The sequence below is a fragment of the Xyrauchen texanus genome, chromosome 38 (genome assembly GCF_025860055.1).
Source record: "Xyrauchen texanus isolate HMW12.3.18 chromosome 38, RBS_HiC_50CHRs, whole genome shotgun sequence".
NCBI classification, from domain to species: domain Eukaryota; kingdom Metazoa; phylum Chordata; class Actinopteri; order Cypriniformes; family Catostomidae; genus Xyrauchen; species Xyrauchen texanus.
Genome location: NC_068313.1, coordinates 4,730,438 through 4,752,023, shown reverse-complemented (window position 1 = coordinate 4,752,023; position 21,586 = coordinate 4,730,438). Strand labels below are relative to the sequence as shown.

The following is a 21,586-nucleotide window of genomic DNA, read 5'->3' as shown; positions in this document are numbered from 1 at the left end:
AGGGGAACAGTTTAGGCCGGGAGGGAGCTATCCTCCGGGCACCTTTTAGGAACCTGACGATTAAGTCGTGCTTACCAAGAGACTTTCAATCTACCGTGTTGTGGTGGTCCGCGATAGCGGCGACATACACCTTGAGGGTGGAGGGGGACAGCGTCCTCTCCAGCCTCTCCTGAAGAAACACGAGCACTGACCTAACTGCGCACTTCTGCGGGTCTTCGGCTCGGGAAGAACACCAGTCCGCGAACAGACGCCACTTTAGGGCGTAAAGATGCCTGGTAGAGGGGACTCTGGCTTGATTGATTATATCTACGACGGCAGATGGTAGACCGGCTAGATCTTCCGCGATCCCGGCCCAGGGGCCAGACGTGGAGGTTCCAGAGGTCTGGGTGCGGGTGCCAGAGCGTGCCCCGTCCCTGAGAAAGAAGGTCCTTCCTCAGGGGAATTCGCCAGGGAGGGGCTGTCGTGAGGAGTGTGAGGTCCGAAAACCAAGTCCGGGTAGGCCAGTAGGGGGCTACCAGAGTGACTTGCTCCTCGTCCTCCCTGACCTTGCATAGCACCTGTGCAAGAAGGCTCACTGGGGGAAATGCGTACTTGCGCAGCCCCGTGGGCCAGCTGTGTGCCAGCGCATCTGCCCCGAGGGGAGCCTCTGTCCGGGCATACCAGAGCGGGCAGTGGGAGGTTTCTTGGGAGGCAAACAGGTCTACCTGGGCCTTGCTGAACCGGTCCCAAATCAGTTGGACCGACTGGATGTGGAGTCTCCACTCTCCGCCGGGCAAGCTTTGTCTCGACAGCACGTCCGCCATCACATTGAGGTTGCCGGGGATGTGAGTGGCGCGCAGTGACTCCATTCACTGCTGACTCCATAGGAGGAGACGACGGGCGAGCTGTGACATGTGGAGGGAGCGTACTCCGCCTTGGCGGTTTATGTAGGCTACGACCGTGGTGCTGTCTGTCCTGACTAAGACGTGTTTGTGCCGAATTAATGGAAGAAACTTCTGCAGGGCCAGAAAAACAGCCAGCAGCTCTAGGCAGTTGATGTGCCAGCGCAGCGGGCCTCGGTTCCACCGGCCTGCGGCTGCGCGCCCGTTGCACACGGTGCCCCAACCCAATTTGGAGGCGTCGGTCGTGACCAGCACGCGTCGGGACACCTGCTGCAAGGGTACTCCAGCCCTTAGAAAGCTAAGGTCTGTCCAGGGTTTGAAGGTCTGGTGGCAGGCAGAGGTAACTTTTACGTTGTGCGTGCAGCGGCGCCATGCTTGTCTCGGGACTCGAGTCCGGAGCCAGTGCTGAAGTGGTCTCATATGCATCAACCCCAGCGGCGCGGCCGCCGCGGAGGATGCCACATGCCCCAGGAGCTGTTGGAAACGTTTTAGCGGGACCACGGCGCCTGGCTTGAAGGAAGCGAGGCATTTCAGCACTGACTGAGCACGCTCGTTGGAGAGACGTGCTGTCATTGAGACTGAGTCTAACTCCAGTCCGAGAAAAGACATGCTCTGGACCGGGGAGAGCTTGCTCTTTTCCCAGTTGACCTGAAGCCCCAAACGGCTGAGGTGCCTGAGCACCTGGTCTCTGTGTGCGCATAGTAACTCTCGAGAGTGAGCCAGTATGAGCCAGTCATCGAGGTAATTGAGTATGCGTATGCCGGCTACTCGGAGCGGGGCAAGAGCTGCCTCTGCGACTTTCGTGAAGACGCGAGGGGACAGAGACAGGCTGAAGGGGAGGACTTTGTACTGATACGCCTGACCATCGAACGCAAACCGTAGGAAGGGTCGATGTCGAGGGCAAATTGAGACGTGGAAGTACGCGTCCTTCAGGTCTACCGCTGCGAACCAATCTAGATGCCGGACGCCAGATAGAATCGGTGTGACGAGTGGAGAGGGGTGTTCTCCACGAAGACGTCAGCTCGTCATGCACTTCCGGGAAAAACGGAACCGGGGGGGGCGAGGCTGTGAGCGGCGCGCAGACCCCAGGAACCAGTCATCCAGCCGTGATGGCTGTGGGGAGGATGGAGGGTTCCAATCCAAGCCCACGCTGTTGGCTGCCCGGGAAAGCATGTCGGACATCTGTGCGTCAGCCTCAGCCTGGGCGTGCAAGCCCGAAGGCGGCAGCCCAGGGGAGTCCTCTGCATCAGATGCCGCGCCCTCCGATGTCGCGGGGAGCTCATCGGCTTCCATCGCAAGAGGGTCGGCTGACTGGCTGTGAGGCGAGTCGCCGCCGCCTCGAGCACGGACAGGAATCAACGAGCGTGCTGGGGCGCGGGTGGTCCGAGGGGGCGTACCCGGCAGAGCTGCACCCGCAGCCATCCCCAAATCGCCTCCATCTCCAGCCGCATCGTTCTCAATCCCGTGGGAAGAAGGAGCAATACGGGAGGCGGCTGGAGTGGCTTGCTCACGGTTGTAAGCAAGCCGCGACCGCAACGTTGTCATGGTCATGTTCTCGCAGTGAGAACATGAACCATCCACAAACGCAGCCTCGGTGTGATCGCTACCCAGAAACACGAGACAGCGCCTGTGGCCGTCGGAAGCGGAGAGCACTCTACCGCATCCAGAAACAACACAGAGGCGGAAGGGCATCTTTATAAAGACGCGTCCTTAAAAGGACGTTCAACGCCGCTGTGTTTTGCTCTTTTAGAGGAAATTACTCTTTTAAATAAAATCACTCTTTTAGGGAAAAAACTTGTGAGAGTTTTTAAATCTGCACTGTCGATGCGCCCAGGGGCAGGAATGCACAGCCATGCAAACAGGAGAAAGCCGCTGTTGTGCGCCGTGGAATCCAACAGTTATGCAGCAGAGGGATGACAGGAACTCGGTGTGTAGTATGCAGCAGTTGCAGACACCGACCATCGGCTCTGAAGAAATTTTCTGAATGAACTCCCGTATTTGCGCGCTTAAATACCCGTATGTCCGAGGCGGGACATGCAAATACTGGTTGCCAACTCTCATTGGCCTTTTTTCATAGTTCAGAGGTGAATATCGGCGCTCAAGAGAGACCCCTAGTGTCGCTTCTCTGACACAACGTGGAGAGAGCGACAGAAGGGGAACTATTATAAGGTTAACCCTGTCCCTGTGACAACCATGTCACTCATGTTTATCAAATCTGTTTGCTGTTAGCCAGCTATAGTTTGTCAGTGCTGTCAGTAATGTAGCAGATTGAAAGGTAAACATCAGAACAATTTTTTGCAGCTCAGCAGACAACGGTGCGGTGGTGGATTGTATCTGTTGTGTGTTGATTTCAGGTTATGTTGTTAGTTGGAGCGACGCAGTCCTGGAAAGTAAATAAACATATTTTATTCTCCGCTGCAACGAGCTTATAGCAACAACCACACTAGCTAACTAGCTAACCACGTAGCTACTTTTATTGCTTGTCTGGATGGAAGCTAATGTGTAAACATGTATTAACCAAACTGTTTTGTTCAGGATTCATAGTTTGGTACCCCCTTCAACCAAACAATTCCAGTCGTTGCATTTATAAAATGTAATATTTAAAAGTCTGGCTTCATCAGGACGGTCCTAAATGAAAACCAAAATGCAATTTTAGCGATCCCTCTTTAATTTTTATCTGTAAGGTGGATGCAAATGTGCAGTATACAAAGACTGTATATACCAAGAAAATGTGTATTTACACAGACTGTCTAATGCTGCTCAATGCATATGCATAGCAATTACAATGGCATAAATAATGTTATGAAATTGATTATTCAAAGAAATAGTAAATTAGGAAATAGTTTTTCATTTGGGCTACGTCATGATAGTGTTTCATTGCTTCCTGAAGTGTCTGAGAATACTACGAAAACATTGTTATGAATAATGAATTTTGGGGCAGTATGGGGCAGTATGAGTCACGGCTTAAGGCCTTACCGTGGGGTAAGGGTTGGAGCAGAAGACAGTGTATTTCCGGATGATCCCATTGAGCTTGAGCGGAGGCAACCAGGACACAAACACCACGGAGCTGGTGGAGGCAGCAGCTTTAACTCCAGCCGGAGGGCCAGGAACTAGTTTATCAAGACAAATAACGTAGATTCACACTGAACCTTTAAATACCTAAAATCCTTTTTGAATTGAAAGACAGAGTGTGTGTAATTGGAGGCTATCCCACCATCCTCTTTGGTGCGCGTATAGATCTGCTCGCTGCGGACGCCGTCTCCAGCCCGAGTGAAGGCCAGCACCTGGATACTGTAGTTGGTGTATTTTTCTAGCCGTTCCAGCTCTAATGAAGGTTTGGTGGTGGTGATATTCCTGATCTCTCCCAGCTCTGAACACACACACACACACACACACACACACACAGTAAGACATTCGATAAAACAGAAATACAACAAACTCATAACACTACAAAACTGTGTAATTGAAGAAGCATTAAATAAAAGCAAAACATTCCATAAAAAGAGAGAAAACTATCTAAAAACTCTCTGTCTACTGAACTAGGAGGTTGCACATCAGTTGGTCACAAAACTAACAAACAAACACATGCATACATTTATGAAAGGGTTATGACCTCAAGTTAAAAAAATTATTAATGAGGAAAACTGCAGCAATATAATACAAAAAGATATAAACATTATTTTAAAGGTGCACTCAGTAACTTTTTGCTTGTGTCATCTGGGACTTACAGTGACACCTAGTGGTGTGGATGCAGTATCATTCAAAATCAGTTGTTTTCAGTTACAGATACCATTGCAGAAATTCACTATTCACAATCAGCCATGATTAATTTATTCCAAGAGTGGAAGTGTCCAGTAACAAGATGGTTACTAAGATTAAGTGAGTAGTATTCAACTGGTCATGTGATTCTAACATGACAGCCCCCATGAGCTGACCCTGCCCCATGTAGTCCTCATCTCATGTGAGTGGTCTTGATTTTTACATATGTTTCAAAATTACAATTCATATCTTTAAGAGTAAAACTTTTTTAATGAGGAAATGATTACTGAGTGCACCTTTAAATATTGAATGTGGTTTCTTAATTATTTCAAATATATGCCTTTGATATGACCAGTTTTTGTAGAAATTTTATAATAGCATAATCAATTTCCATACTGTGTCTTATCAAAGCTCAAGAACTACTGGTTCCTGTTCCTCCACTTCCTTTCCTCTATAAAACAAAGCCACAGTGTCTCCTAGTGGTCTGAACTAGAAAAACCACTGAATTGTTACTGTACATTCTGTGACACTTAATAATCACTTTCATTCATTAAAAACACGTCAAATTTCATGCACATTCACATATGGACAAATATGTATGTAAAAAAAAAATATATGAATCAGCTTCATGACATCTGAAAAAGATAAGCATTAACATTGGACTTTCTGTGGATGTTGGAATTTTAGAGGTCACCTGCCAATCTTCACTGAAAATGTTTTATCGAATATACTTTTTAGATTAAAGATAGCAAACACCTTGTCTAATCTACATAAACAAGAACTCGAAGTACCTCAAGGTAGTATTCTATAAGTAACTCTCTTTAGTATTAAAGTATTAAAAAGTCATTGGTTCTGATGTTCATTGTAGTTTATATGTAGACGACATCTGCATTTGCTACAGAAGCAAGTACATGCATACTATCGAGTGAAAAATCCAACTGAAGATAAACAAAATGCTCAGAATGGTTTCAAGTTCTCACAAACAAAAATTGTCTGTATGCATTTCTGTCAGCTCCGTTCGTTGCACAATGAACCAGACTTGTCTTTTATCCCTCATATATTAAATTATTGAAAAATAAATGTTTTAAAGCTATAAACGTTTTGAAGGTTTTTTTCAAAACCAAATGGGGAGCAGACAGTTCAACTCTTATGAATCTGTACAGAACCGTGATTCGCTCAAAGCTGGACTATTGAAGCATCATTTACGGATCAGCCAGGAGATCATATATACAACTTCTAGATACTGTTCAACACCAAGGTATTAGACTGGCCTTAGGAGCATACAGAACATCACCAATTCAACGTTTATATGTGGAAACCAATGAACCTTCCTTGGAAATCTGATGCCTAAAGCTGGCCAAACAATATGCAACCAAACTGAAAACAAATAAAGAAAATCCAGTTTATCCAGCACTTTTTCCAACTCAACATTCAATACAATATGAAAGAAAACCAAGTCACATTCATCCATTTGGGCTACGTATAAAAACCCATCTAGAGAATCTGAAAGCGGATTTAAACATTCTGGAGCAGAAACATATTTGCTAAATCCCCCCATGGGATCTCAAAAAGCCCAAAATCCATCTGGATTTAACGAGAAACCAAAACCCACAACATATCTCAATATACACAGATGGATCTAAATCTGGAAATCAAGTGGCAGCAGCCTTTGCAACAAGTTAACTGTGTCAAGGCCTATGCATCCCTGACCAAAGTTTGTTTTTTACTGCAGAGGCAAATGCTTTATTACTAGCACTGAAGTTCATTGAGACTGTTCCACTGAAATCCTTTTCAACGATAACTGATTCCAAATCATGTCTGGAAGCATTGGAGTCTATTAAAACCAATCATCCAATAATCGTGAAGCTTTTAAACAAATTGTCATCTCTGGAATCAAATAATTTTAGTATTATTTTCTGCTGGGTACCTGGCCACACAGGAATCTCTGGTAATGAACAGTCACATAGAGCTGCCAAAGAAGCATTATCCTCAGAAGCAGTAAAATGTTCTATTCCGTTCACTGACCTAAAACCAACATTAAACGTATACACTAAAAACTAATGGCAGTCGGAATGGGATCAGTGTTTAAACAACACTTTACGGGAAATAAATCCTTTTGTTGGGACAAGATACATATTCTCTTTTAATAATCGTTGGGATTAAGTCACTTTCACTCGATGCCAGATAGGACTCGCAAGGCTCACACTCCAATTTTTACTATCTAGAGAAAATTCACCAAAGTGCCCATCCTGTCAGAACCCATTATCCATTAAACATGTCTTACTGGACTGTAACGCTTCTACACACTTGAGAAACCTTTATTATTCTGTTGATGCTTTTGAAAAGGTTTTTAACCAAGTAAATCCAAATTTAGTTTTAAGGTTTTTAGAAAAAAAAAATCTTAAACACCTTTTTTAGTTTTAATCTTGAATAATTAAACTGGCTCTCGCCATGAATATAGCCATAGAAGCTGGAATGGCATTAAAAAGGAAAGAAAGAAAGAAAGAACTGTGGATGTTGTTAATATAAAAATACTAAATAATTATACAAAATACTTCCTAAAACTATATGAATCAGATTTTGGTTCATTTAAGAAAATAAAATGCATAATTATTATTCTTTTTGACAAATGATCTCATATTAATTAAGGAAAATATAATACATTTTAGTGAAATATTTGGACTTTTAAAATGTGATTTGCTGGGTTGGGTTGACATCTGTGGGGCACACAATAGCTTCTACACATTCTACACAGTGTGTATAAAATGTATGGAAACATTCACATCAGCTGTCTGACCTCCATCAGGTAGGTTGGCCCAGTAGATCACCCTGTATCCCAGCAGCATGCCATTGAGTGCCTCTTTGGGCAAAGCAGACCAGGATAGAGAGATGGTCTCTGGGGTGGTCGCAGTGGTCACAACATTCTCAGGTGGGCGACTGGGCACTGTGAGGAAACACAGGACACATTAATACATGTTAGCCAATATTAGAGGTCGACCGATATAATGGTTTTGCCACTTAATCCATGCTGATAGCTACTGGTATTTCATTAAACATGGACTCTTGTGGCCTCTATGTCTGTGCCAGTCACAGGAAGGAAATACCATGAAAATTGTTTAGAAAGAAAACACATTCAATAAATCGATTTTTTTAAACTTTCAACTTTTTTTGCAGAACTATTATAAAAGCAACTGGGCACTATTGTAGCATTATGTATTAAATTAATAGCACATCTCTTCTCAATAAGCCACACAATTTGAGGTATTAGTCATGTCTGTAGCACAAATGATGCAAGATGAATTTATCAGCTAATTGTAATATTCAAAGGGATGTGTATGGCTTCTTTCAAGTCAAGTCAAGTCAAGTCAAGTGGTTTTTATTGTCGTTTCAACCATATACAGTTAGTACAGTACACAGCAAAACGAGACAACGTTCCTCCAGGACCATGGTGCTACATAAAACAACAAAGGACCAACATAGGACCACATGAGACTACACAACGAAATAAAATACCTATATAAAATACCTACATATACCTATATAAAGTGCACGTGCAAACATGTGCAAAAAGTACAGGACAGTACAACAAATTACTGACAATGAACAGGACAATAGACAGTGCAGCGCCGACCAGTACTCAGTAGTGCAAAAAGATGACAGTTTCTAAAAATGTAAACATAACATACTATGAGATAGTGTTCTATGCACATAGCAGTTATTGAGGTAGCAGACAGTTATAAAGTTTCTTCTGCAGAAAACAAATGAAGATTTTTTTAAAGAATATTTAAGCTCTGTAGGTCCTTACAATGCAACAGAATGGTGACCAGAACTTTGAAGGTCCAAAAGGGAGATAAAGGCAGCATAAAAGTAATCCATATGACTCCAGTTGTTAAATCAAATCTTTGTTTGTGTTCTGCAGAAGAAAGAATGTCATTCACATCTGGGATGGCATAAGGGTGAGTCAATGATCAGATAATTTTCTTTTTTGGTTGAACTATCCCTTAAGTATGAGCAATAGTAATTATGTAAAACATCAGCAAACACCAAAATATAACACAAGCAACGATCACACAGTAACTGACCGTCTTCTAGAGTGGTGATGGTCATCTCCTCTGAGGTAGGACCCATGCCTGCACGGTTGGCTGCTTGTACCCGCACCTCATACTGAGTGTACTTCTTCAGGTTATCTAATGTGATGGTTTCCATGTCTCCCGTGGTGTCGACGTTGATGGTGTTGTATTGTGGGCTGCCCCCTGTCCCAAACTCCCGATAACACACTTGGTAACTACGGATCAAACCGTTCTGCAGGTGTCTGAGTGGGGGCTGAAAAAGTATAATATAATATAATATAAAAAAATAAAAAAAACTGACAATGTAAGAAACCAACGTTTACATATTAAACATAATCCGAATGTGCATGTAAACACAACAGCACTAACAAATACTGCTGTATTTTTTTTTTTCTATTTGGTGCAGACCTTTTGGAATGATACAAACAATTAGCTAAAATAGAAATAAAAAATATCTGTTACACCTATTATTTCTTGGGGTAGTGTGAAATTGTGTCTAATAATTGAGAAGCAAAATGTTTCTTTAGTTTAAAATAATTATGCATTTGTTAAAGGTCACTCAGTAATTTGTCCCTCAAAGTATAACTTGTTTCACGAATTGCAATTTTGCAATACACGTAGGAAATCATGACCTCTCACATTAAAATTAAGACTCCAGTCATATCAGTAACCTTATAAAAGCTGTTTTATTCTACATGAAGAAAGTTCACACATGGGGCCTGCCATGTTAGAATTACATGACCAGCCGAATACTACTCTTAACTCTCAGTAATTTAGATGCATAATGGGCAGAACAGTACCTTCCATGTGACTTTGATGCTTTGGGATGATATTGCCTCTAGCTGCACGTCTTGAGGAGCGCCATCAGGTGCTGCAAAGATCACGTTTCAAAAGAGTCAACACTGGACTGCACCACTAGGTGGCGGCACATATAATAAAATGTTTCATTTGGCAAATATTGTGGAGCAGTGTTTTTCAAATATCAAATGGTGGATTGCAGGTGTGTTTTTATAGGGTAAAAGTATTTACATTTTTAACATTTTAGCAGAAAAAGCAGTTAAATGTAAATTATAAGATCCAATTAACCATATATCCGTGCATTTATAATGGCAAAATAAATAGGTTTATCACCTTTTTAAAGGGGGTAGAAATTGCTTCCCATATCTTTTGAGATTACGTCAAATTCTGAGCATCCATTAAAACTCTACATAATGTTTTAGCAAATTCATTGATCACTTGTTAATATGACAAATACTAATGCAATAGTTGGCACATATTTGGCCAAAATTGTTTATATTCCAATTCAGCCTGTCATGTTAATAACTTTGCATATTGCATTTACATTTATGCACTTGCCCATTACTTTTACTTTTAAAGTATTTATTTATTTATTTATTTATTTTTTCAATCCATGTATTCCCAAGGAGTTGTTGTTGGCCTATATGACACTTGGCAATATTAGCACATTTCCATTAGGGCTGCATATTGATCAAAATGTTTAATGAAATTAGTCATTGAATGAACTGCAATGAATAGCATATATTAATATTTGCTGTAAAAAAGCCCCAAAATATATCTAATATAAAATGATACATAAAAATTATAATATTTTGAATTAAATTGAATTATACACATATATATATATATATATATATATATATATATATATATATATATATATATATATATATATATATAGGCCTATATTAAGCAATATCACACAAGTAAGCGTGCAATATGGCCCTACATCAGATTTAGGGCCATATAGCATGATTGCGAGTGTGATATTGTGTAATTGTATGTATGTATAAATGAACAACTTCAGCATTACGGCTCATCAGAGCTGAGAGACACAATAGACTGATTAATTACACAATGGGTGCTGTTTAAAAAGGCGGAGGACATTATGGTTTCTATAGTGATCAACGATTTAGCACAACGGCTACCGTGAAATAGGGAGAAATACCTGCGCATGGATGCTATTTTTCCACTGAGAAAGCTGATCGTCAGAAAGCTGACAGCATCTCTGCTTGGGTGAGGCAACAAGTGATGGCACACGTTGTATATAACGAAGCAATATCACACTCGCAATCGTGCTATATGGCCATAAATCAGCACTGCTGTGATTACCTAGAGCCGAATCATGATGTAGGGCCATATTGCACTCTTGCTCGTGTGATATTGCTATATATATATATATATATATATATATATATATATATATATATATATATATATATATATATACATATATACACATACACTGGCGGCCAAAAGTTTGGAATAATGTAAAGATTTTGTCAAGTCAAAGATCAGTCAACATAGAAGTCTTCTGATTGGCAGAATGTGTCCGCAACCCTGTGTTACATGGTCTAGTGCTGTCACGGAGATATCTTTCAGGGAGAAGGAAAATTGTTTGCATACAATTCCAAAATAATCGCTTTATTTACATTGTCGTCTATGTAGGACATACTGTATGTGTGCTTTTAGAGCATCTCACTGGTTTTCATCGTCATAAACACTGCATTGTTAGAACAAGCTAAAAGTTGTTCAAAATCCCACATTCTCTTGTGCTTATGCTGCCTTCACTTGTTATCGGAATTATCATAAATACGAGTTTCCCAATCGGAAGTTGCACATGAATGACCCCTCAAGTCGTAATCATGACTGGGAAACTCGGAGATCATTTTGATATTGGAGGAGTCGTAAACTTTTAAAATTGTGGAAGAGACTACGGTTTATGTAGTGAATGACCGCTTATATAAATTTTTTTCTAAATACAGCTAATTGTTAATGCTTGCAGTTTCGGTAATATTTAGCATCCATTTGATGCATTTTCACACCGTGAAACAGCTTGTATTTGACCAAAATTCCATTATCGTCAGATGGCTTACTGAGTAATGTATTATGCTGTCAAAATAAAAGTTCCTCTAAAATATGTATGAAATATGTGTTCTTTCAGACAACAAAGCACTTGAACGTGATATACTTGTAATTACCACTTCAGAAATGGGAACTAGTATAATTCTGATAACATAGAAAGGCAGCATTAGTCCAGCTGTCAACACATCCTGGCTCTCATTCTGTAGCTGTGCTGCTTGTGAGGTTTGTAAAGGTGCACTGACTGCCCCCTGTTGACGCAGCTCGTAAAAACACGTTACACATTACAAGTTATGTGCACTTCAAGCTTGAATTGCTCCGATGATAAACAAATATGTCGTTTTATTATGTAATTTACATATGGATTAGGGGGGATGATTGTGTTATTTTCAATACATTAATTAATCACACTTAATTAAAACATTAAACCGACAGCCGTAATTTCAGTTAGGGCATTTTTGTTAACTTTAATCCAATGAGCAATTTTGATACTATGTTAGGTCTGAGAACCTGAAGTCCAGTGTAAAATTTAGGTTGTGAAGCAAATCATATATTTCAACTTGAGTCAAGCTAATTGTGAATAAATAAATGAACATGTATCTAGATCAACAGAAACAAATAGAGTTTCTTCACCATTATTTTACTGTAAAAATCATGTAGTAATACACACGAGCTTCATCTGTGGTTATGGTGAGCTCATTGCTTGGTCTGCTGTCTCCAATCTGGTTTTTGGCAAACATGCGGATGTTGTAGGTGGAGGCAGGGTGGAGTTCAATGATGGTGGCCTGATTTAGCTGAGGGGAGACATCTTTGGTCATTTGAGATGAGGCCCATGAAACTATCAAAAGGGAAAAGAAACAAAGAATATATGATGAGAGGCCGAATGTTGCAGTGATTTTACCACACAGTTCACCACAGTGTGGTTTGGTACAACGTGAAGCTCACTTAACAGTGGCAACAGCAATATGATGAAAGACACCAATGTTCAAGAAATAATTACGTTAATGAATTAATAATAATAATCACAATAAACAATAAACACTAAGTAATTAGTCATTTGTTATCAAATGATTGCCGCTTTTCTTTCTGGTTAACTTTGAACTAATTTAAAACATCCTACCTGATTTGTTCTTATAGTTAATGTCATATCCTGTAATAAGGCTGTTGCCATCAAAGCCCATCGTCCAGCGGAGAGCGATGGTGCGATCCTTCACCTCTCTGATCTCAACCTCCGGAGGGTCTGGACGATCTGTGGAGGCACGACAACACATAACATACTTACTAATGTATACAAACTCAGCTTTTGGGATTCAATAAGAGGACTAGTTACATTAATTTGACTCTTCGGCTAAAGGGACTGTTCACCCAAAAATGAAAAATATAAATAATAAATTAATGTACTCACACTCCTGCAGACTGAGATGACTTTCTTTCTTCAGCTGAACACAAACGAAGACTTTTAGAAGAATATATTAGCTCTGTAGGTCCATACAATGCAAATGAATGGTAATTAGATCTTTGTAACTCCAAAAAAATCACATAAAGTAGACATAGAAGAAATAAATATGACTCCAGTGATTAAACCCATATCTTCAGAAATACAAATGTTAGTCCTTTTTTACACTAAATCTCTACTTTCACTTTAACATCTGAAAGTGAAAGTAGAGATTTAGAGTAAAAAACATATTTAAATGCAGTTCTGTTACTCACCCACACCTATTACATCACTTCTGAAGATATGGGTTTGAACACTGGAGTCATATGGATTACTTCTATGTTTCCTTTATGTGATTTTTGGAGCTACAAAGGTCTAGTCACCATTCACTTGCATTGTATGGACCTACAGATCTGAGATATTCTTCTAAAAATCTTCGTTTGTGTTCTGCAGAAGAACTGGGATGGCATGATGATGAATAAATGATGAGAGAATTTTCATTTTTAGGTGAACTATCCCCTTAAAACTTAAGTGAAACTTTATCTTTACCTTGTACTATGAGCTGAATGATTCCCTTATCTTCACCATAAGAGTTGATGGCAATGCATGAGAAAAAGCCTGAATCCTCTCTGACAGTATGTAAGATCTGTCAAGGCACAAAATTAAAGGATCAGTTAAGCTATAAAACAAAAATGAAAACTCACCCCAATGTTGTCCCAAACACGAATTACTTTCTGTCTTTTGTGGAGCACAATAGGAACAAAGTTGAATATACTGGCCACTCTTTTCCAGTGACAATTAATTAAATTGAATACGGAAATTTGAAGATTATAAACATCTTGCCCTATGCTGTCCGCATCTATTCAAATATTGATTTGGTGGAAATTACATATAGTAGTGGGGATATAAATCCACATGATACATGCACTTTTACTGCTGGACATTGTTAGAAGACAAATGAAAAAAATGATTGAGTGTGAAAAACTATTTAACAAGACTTAACCAATATAAACTTAATCATATAAACCAACAGTGCTAATAGTGGCCGGAGTTGAAGAAACCACCATATGTTTGTATGGTTATTGTTCAAAACTACACTGTTTTGTACTACCACAAAAAAGCATGCAGTAAGCTAGTATTCCATTCCAAACATAACCTTGGTCTCTCTGATGAGCCTCTATCTTGGAAGGGTGGCATGATTTTGTCAAAAGCTTGCTGGTACCATATTCATGGTATCCATGAAATACATAGTTATATAATATAATTATGGTCTTTATTGTGTTTTACAATACATGAGGCCTTTAAAATATTTTTACAACCCTCTTATCTGAAGACTTCTGAAAAAAAAAAAAAAAAAAAAACATCTTTCAGGCATGACAGTTACACAAAAAAGTGTTAAAGTCAACATTAAACCAAAATTTCCATGATACAGTTTTTTTTTTTTGTCTATTCTGAACAATTATTTGGTGCAAAAAAAATAAATAATTATTTCTTTGTAATATTTCATCAAAATCAAATAACTTGCTCCTCCTATAGACATTTTTTCCTTTTTGATGTCACCAAGCCCTGTTATTTTAAACCCCTCCCCTCAAACCACCTGTTTTTGAGACCACTTGGCACAATCCAATAAATTCCCAATGAATAAAATCAACGGAGTGACTAATTACACTAGTAAATAGCACCTGTCACAAAGCATGGCTATTTGCACTCCAATGGTCTGGTGGAAACACAGAAATTAAAGACAAAATGCACCATTAGTGTCACTGCAGTGGCATGGGGTGTAATGACACAGTGGATGAGCTTTTCTCATGCAGACGACCCAAGTTCCCATCCTGTTTCCTGTCCCCACTTTTAATTTTTCCCTTTAATGCTACTATTAAAATTCATAAACATTAATATAAAGGTTGATTTCCTCACAGTGATTTGGTCACAGGGAAGGTCTGGGAGTTGAGAAAAAGATTTGATCCAGGTAAAATTAATCATTACTATAATAATATTGTATTAACCATGTTTTCTTTTTATCAGAAGCCATAGTTTTAATGCAAGTAATCATGGTGTAACTACAGTAATATGGAGTTAATATAGTAACATTGTTTTGCTTTGTGTTTGATGATGATGATGATGATGATGATTTTACAACAATATACCATGGTGATATTATGGTTACTATAGTAAAACCCTGGTTCATTTTTGTAAGGTAAGGTTAGGGTTAGGTGTAGGGATAGGTGTAGGGTGTCTGTGTGACTCTAAATAAACACAATAAACATGCTGCAATTATGCCCCTATACTGTAGGTTACTACTTAATTAGAGGTGCAAACAGCATCTAACATTGTTTGCACTTTAGTCTAGCCTAAAATCAAGACTCGCCCTACATTTTATCTCACTTAGAAATATGTCACAACATAGAAGTTGTGAATGATGTTTCATGACTTTAAACACCTTGTGAATTTGTATTATCTTTCTGTCTTGAAACAGCCAATAAATAATATTAAATAAATTGTAACAAAAAATAAGTGTAAATTGCCAATTTAATTACGTTACAGCCATGAACCATGACAAAATTTGAAATTGCATACTATCGTATACTCTATGTCTGCCAAAGACATTTACATTTATTCATTTGACAGACGCTTTTATCCAAAGCGACTTACAAAAGAGGAAAACATAAGCAAATAATCTTAAGGAGACAGTGGTACAAAAGTGCCGTATTACAAAGTTTCACTATCATCAGAATAGTATTCAAAACATATACAAGTGCAATTATTTTATTTTTTTAGTACATACAATAGACACAGCAGAAGTAAAATGAATATTATGGAATTATGTGATTCTGAATTTAGTCCATGATTTTCTACTTGCTGTTCTATTCTAGGTGATATTAGAAGGAGGGACTTTCTCATTTTAGAAAGCATTTGATTGGACAAAAATCTGTGTAGTGCAGGCTGAATTTTCAATATTTTAAGACCAAAGACCTGAGTCCATTGTAAATATGAATATCTGCAAATCGTTGATTTAGTAACCGTTTAGGAGACCACTAGCATTTAATTGGCCTAACACTTATGGGGCTGTATTTTCATGAGTGCACAAAGCACAGTGTCTTATCCAATTCTCGTGGAAGCACTAATTCTTAGTGCAATTTTCGCAAAGTGCAAGTGGGTGTGGGTGGGAGTATTTGTGCCATCTGTGGGTGTTTGCACGCAAACTGTGGGTGTATTGTATGTAATTAAAGTGCCGCAAAGCACAATTTACTATTTTCCTAAGACATTTCAAAAACAGGTCTGTTTTTAGCTCAAAGCATAAAATCAGTTCCTACATTTGCATTTTGGAGATTCCACCAGCATGTGGTAATATTGGTCATGTCCAAACTCTGAGAATATTGTGGAACATCAAATTATGTCCCTGATGTTTAAATGTTTCTCTTTTTTTATTTTTGTTTATATTTTCAATTGTATTCATGATATAATATGTATTGGTATTTTTCCACTTGTTATCATAGAGTGAAAATCGACCGGTAGAATTGAAGTGCATGTCAATACAATCACTGGTAATTAGTGGTGAATTTTCAGGGCCAGCAAAGCCTTCTCTGCTGGCCTAACATGCCAAATAAATACATATTTTTCATTCTCAATCACCTTTTTGCCTATGTATTTTTAATTGCTTTCCACTCTTAATTAATCTACAAACAAACAGTTTGACAACTGTTTCACATTTCACATGCCCCTGCCCCACCTGTGTATGAGTTTGAGTTCCACCCCCTCAGGCCTTCAGAATTTCTACAGAATCTCTCAACAGTGCAAATGAATGAGCAACTAAAGTCAGATTGTCAGACTCATCAGCCAATCAGATTGATTTATTTGTTCTTGGTGGTTGTGATCTTTAGGATAAGTCACAGTCAAGGCCTTCTATCTGGCCTTGAGTGACGCAATCACGCTTTAAGTGACATAATTTGAAAGTGAAGCGTGCAAGATTGTCATAACTGCCACTATCGCCATTGAGAAAGAGATCCTTATGGATTTAAAAACTGGAGCATTCAGTGTCAGATCAAGTTTTGAAAAGTAGAGCTACGTTCCATTCAACTCGGAAAGTCGGATTTTTCAACTTCCTACTAGGAAAAGTGCATTTTTGCACTGGAATGCATTTTTAAGTCAGAATTACAACTTGTAGGCTCGTGCAGAAATTCTCAACTCCAATTTTGCCGAGATGCAGGTGCATGATGTCACACAAACATGTCGACACTCAGGGAGATATATAAAGTAAATGATAAACATTCACTTTATTAAGTAATATCAATAAATGAGTTTGTTTCCACATTACATGTTAATAAAGCTTGTTTAACAAATGCCTGCAGAAACAGGTGTATAAAACTTTAGAATCGCTTTTGATAATCGTACACCTGAAGCACAAACGCTAGCGCTGCAGCATTGTTTATCAGTTGGGTTGCTAGGAGACATCTCTAATGAGAGTCAAACCCCTGCTAAGCAAAAGGGAGCAGGGAATGGAATGCAAGTATGGTCGAAGATATCAAGTAGGAATATCCCACATCCAACTTGAATGGAATGCAGCATAACCATGTACCCTGATGAAATGTATTGCAAGCTACATTTAAATCACAAATAGTATTAGATAGATTTTTCCAGGTATTATAGACCTCCTTGGTTGATTCATATGAAAAATTTAGATTTTTGAATGTCTGTTTGTGAGACGTTCATTTCACAAAACAGTCATGCTGCAGTTAAAATTAGGCTTGCTTGAGCATTAAGTGTTGTTTCAAGTTTTAGCTTTCAGCGTTTTTAAAATGTAATTTGGTATTATTAGTTGGCTGTGACATAATGTATTATGCCCAAAGGAATAGTGTGTCTTATTTTTTGTGAAACTGTTTTCTTAATGGCATAAATCACACTGAAGAGCTACAATTTTAATGCATGGCCCGCCACTGCTGTTAATACTAGAAATAACAAATAAAATTGTACTTCACCCAACCCATTAGCGCGTTGCACACACGATTTCGTTGAACCCACTTGCGCCTAGACTTAGCGCTTACTTGCATAAAAATACCAAAACTTAATGGCCATGGCGATTGACTTTGTACTTATAATTTAAAGCATAGCACTGCGCTTAGTGCTAGCACCCTTAAAACAGGGCCTATGGACTAAAAGCTGAAGATCTCAGCAGAAAGAATGATGTCATGGGGTCTTTAAGAACAAACACAAGTTTGTGCAAACAGAGTATGTTTTTTTACTTTAGCTCACCTGCAGAGTGGATATGACCTCATCACCCACTTCCTTCACATTTACCACGTAGCGGCTTATGTCTGGGTTAATGATATGAGATTCCTTTTCCCAGCGAACCTTGATGGGCTTTTCACCATGAGCAGTGCAGCTCATCTCAGTCATGTGACCCTGCTCTGCTCGTGTAGTGTTGGGGTAAGAGGTGATCATGGCAGGAACTGAAGAGGAAGAGAAAGAGAGAGTGATATTAAGCATGGCATGATATTTATCATCCTTCATAAATATATCACACAAGTTAGAGTGCTTTTGTATTGAATATCAGCAGGCTGGTGATTACCTGCAGCCTTGTGCCTACATTTATCTGCATATCTACATTTAGTGACTGTGTCATGCTGTAACCAAACTGAACTGTTCACAAGCGAGGAGTCCACACTGCAAGCACCGACATGAAAAGAGCCACGAGACGAAGACGCTCAGGCCTGTCTCACACCCTCCACTGTCTGGAAGCTTGTTAACATGGAGCAGTGTGATAGATCTATCTGTCTCTCTCTCCTCTCTCTCCTCTCTCTCTCTCTCTCTCTCTCTCTGCTGACAGGCAAAGCTATGATTAAATGATGAGCACACTTCGATTATTCATATAGATCTTTCTGCTTGTCTCGCTCTGCAATACCAGCACCGGTCACACTGGTGAGTAAAAATCACGAAATCAACACGCACTATGACTTAGTGGTTTGACTGTCTATATCATAATGGTAGTGTGATGAGGAGGAGGCCATGGCCGGGCTGCGATGGAGCACGGCCGGCACTGAATCAGCTAATCAGTGGGAGAGTGAAAAAAGGGGCGGCTGGAGATGACAGAGGCTGTGTCTCGTTTGGAAGGCTGCATGCTAGGTAGGACGCGTCCTTTGAAGGCTGCAGTATACCAATATCCTCCTTTAAACAAGTCTCATTTAAAAAGATGGACTTCGTAGGACAAACATGGTTGCTATGACAGTAAGCCACTCTTTAACAAGCGGGAGCGCTTTGTGTGTGAAGGGAACAAAATCTCTCTGGAAGGGAATGTATGAGGTACATTTTAGGAGAGTTATAATGATGTAAAGGGTTAGGGTTAGAAAATAGATTTTACAGATGTTCTTTTAGTCTAATACTTTATCTTAATTATATAAAAATATAATTATACATAATATATATTCTGCACATATCTACTGAGGTACTTCAACTTTGGAATTAACATTACTTGCGTTTGAACATCATATTTATGGGCAAATTGGCATAATTTTTTAGACATTTCCATTGAAGCAAAGAATTGTGGGATGTTAGTGCCCACGAAGGATACACCTCATGGATCCTCCGAATTTCTGTGAAAGAAGGTCGCATTCGAAGGCTGCATTCTAAGTGTCCTACTCACTGAAATGAGACGCCCTCGATGACGTATGCGGCCGACAAATGCAACCTCCGGAGAATACATCCTTCCAAATAAGACCAGCCAGAGAGAGAGAAGAGAAAAAAAAAACTTGCTCGCCGGCTCCCGTATTTGCTGTAGCCCGTTCCTCAACCGCTCCTTCGCCCTCTGATGGATGCCAGCTCGCTCCTCCCCCAGCAGATGGCAGCGAGTCCTCCGGCCCCTGGCGGATGGAACCGCTCCTCCTCTTCTTTGGTGGACGGCAGCAGTTCCTCCGGCTCTCGGAGGGTGGCAATGACCCCTCCATCCCCAGGCAGATGGCCGTGATGGCGAGGAATCTGCGACAGTGCATCCCTCCTCCCTCCCAGGTTTCGGCACCTCTATATCAGTTCAAGGACGGGCAAGGTGGAGGCGGGAACTGGCTGAACAGTCAACGTAAAGTTTAATCAGAAACGTAACTTAAAACGAACATAAACAAACACAGACAAGCATGCAACACTGCAGCGTACATCTCTCTCTCTCGAACTGGCGTCTCCAGCTGCCCCTTTATCTCGCGTTCCTGCTGATCAGCTTATTCAGCGCCGGTTGTGCTCCATCACGGCCCGGTCACACCTTCTTCCTCATCACAGGCAGGGCTGGACTGGCAATCTGGCATACTGGGCATTATCCCAGTGGGCCGACGCACTTTGGGGCCGATTATGGGCGGACTGGCCAGTGAAAGAACCGAGCGGGCCGGTGGTGCGTCCGCGAAACATGCCGAATGGCAAGCAAAAATTAGCCGCGGTGATATGCAGAAAAGGACAGCGAACATTTTATGTAATAAATTGTTCTTGAAGCAAAATGGATGCTTTTACTCTTACCTGAATTGCTGCCTCCTTCTATAGCTATATTTTTGGCAAATGTATAATTACTTGCCCTGTTCAATACATATTGTAGCAGTTTGTGAAATGAACACTGGAGGTGCTACAACAATGATTTTCATTTTCATTAGGTCACTACTATCACACACAATATCACACACCATCTCAAAATCACAGAACACCAAAATTCACTAGATGATCAGATCAGATCTTTAGTACAGGACATAAATGCTAAATGTTTTAAAATGGATGAAACCTTGTTTGGAGAAAATTTTAGGTAATAAAAAATATAATCAATTATTCATTATAGGATAAAATGTTGTCTGCATATACCGCCCAGCCCTTTCTGTAATACAATGCAATGTTATGATCTCTGTAATGCACATGCAGAGGACATACAGGCAGACAGAAGAGGACAGACAGACTGGTAACAAATCTCCCAGGTTGACCCTAGCTGTGCCCAAGGTCTGAGAGTGAGTGTTATACTGGTGGGGTTTTGTGCTGCATAAGTTGGTGGAGGCTGACATGATCAAGAATGTCAGAGTCAGAGCTGTGAACATTTAATTCTCATCTCTTATTCACTTACAAGCTCCGCGCTGTTCCGCCATTGCAGAGAAAGCTGATTTATTTTGAATGATAACTATAAATTTTAAGTACAGGACAATAAAAATAGCCCTCCGCCTTCTCTAAATGTTAATGCTCTTTAATGGAGTGTATTTTCCTCTGAAGATCTGATGCTAGTATGAGACTTACAGTATAGGTGGACAAATTATTTTAGCAAATGTGAATGTTCTAAGGTGTAAAAAGTAATTACGCACTGTAAAGGGATCAATGGAAAGGAGGAGGCGAGAACCGGCTTGACAATATAAATAATATTTTTTATATAAAACTTAAACAGACACAAACACACACATGACGGACATGTCCGTAAACTATCTCTCGTCGCACCACCGTCTGTCATCGGCCTTTATCCCTCTTCGGAGGCTTAATTTGCCTGATAAGGGACCGGGTGTGTATGATCACGACCCGGACCCGCCCTCCGCCCTGCCACACGCACTTGTTACCTTTAA

General features: G+C 40.1%; 1 protein-coding gene across 1 annotated transcript in view; it reads right to left on the bottom strand.

Annotated features, from left to right (window-relative positions):
* Positions 1–21,586, bottom strand: part of dscamb (Down syndrome cell adhesion molecule b) — a 241,943-nt gene that overhangs the window by 34,214 nt on the left and 186,143 nt on the right. The window contains exons 12-20 of the mRNA XM_052110114.1: positions 18,276–18,472; positions 13,575–13,671; positions 12,711–12,839; positions 12,261–12,428; positions 9,511–9,581; positions 8,723–8,963; positions 7,438–7,584; positions 4,096–4,251; positions 3,858–3,991 (exon numbers count right to left, since the gene is read on the bottom strand). Of these exons, the coding sequence (XP_051966074.1) occupies positions 3,858–3,991; positions 4,096–4,251; positions 7,438–7,584; positions 8,723–8,963; positions 9,511–9,581; positions 12,261–12,428; positions 12,711–12,839; positions 13,575–13,671; positions 18,276–18,472 (1,340 nt within the window). The remainder of the gene's footprint in view (positions 1–3,857; positions 3,992–4,095; positions 4,252–7,437; positions 7,585–8,722; positions 8,964–9,510; positions 9,582–12,260; positions 12,429–12,710; positions 12,840–13,574; positions 13,672–18,275; positions 18,473–21,586) is intronic.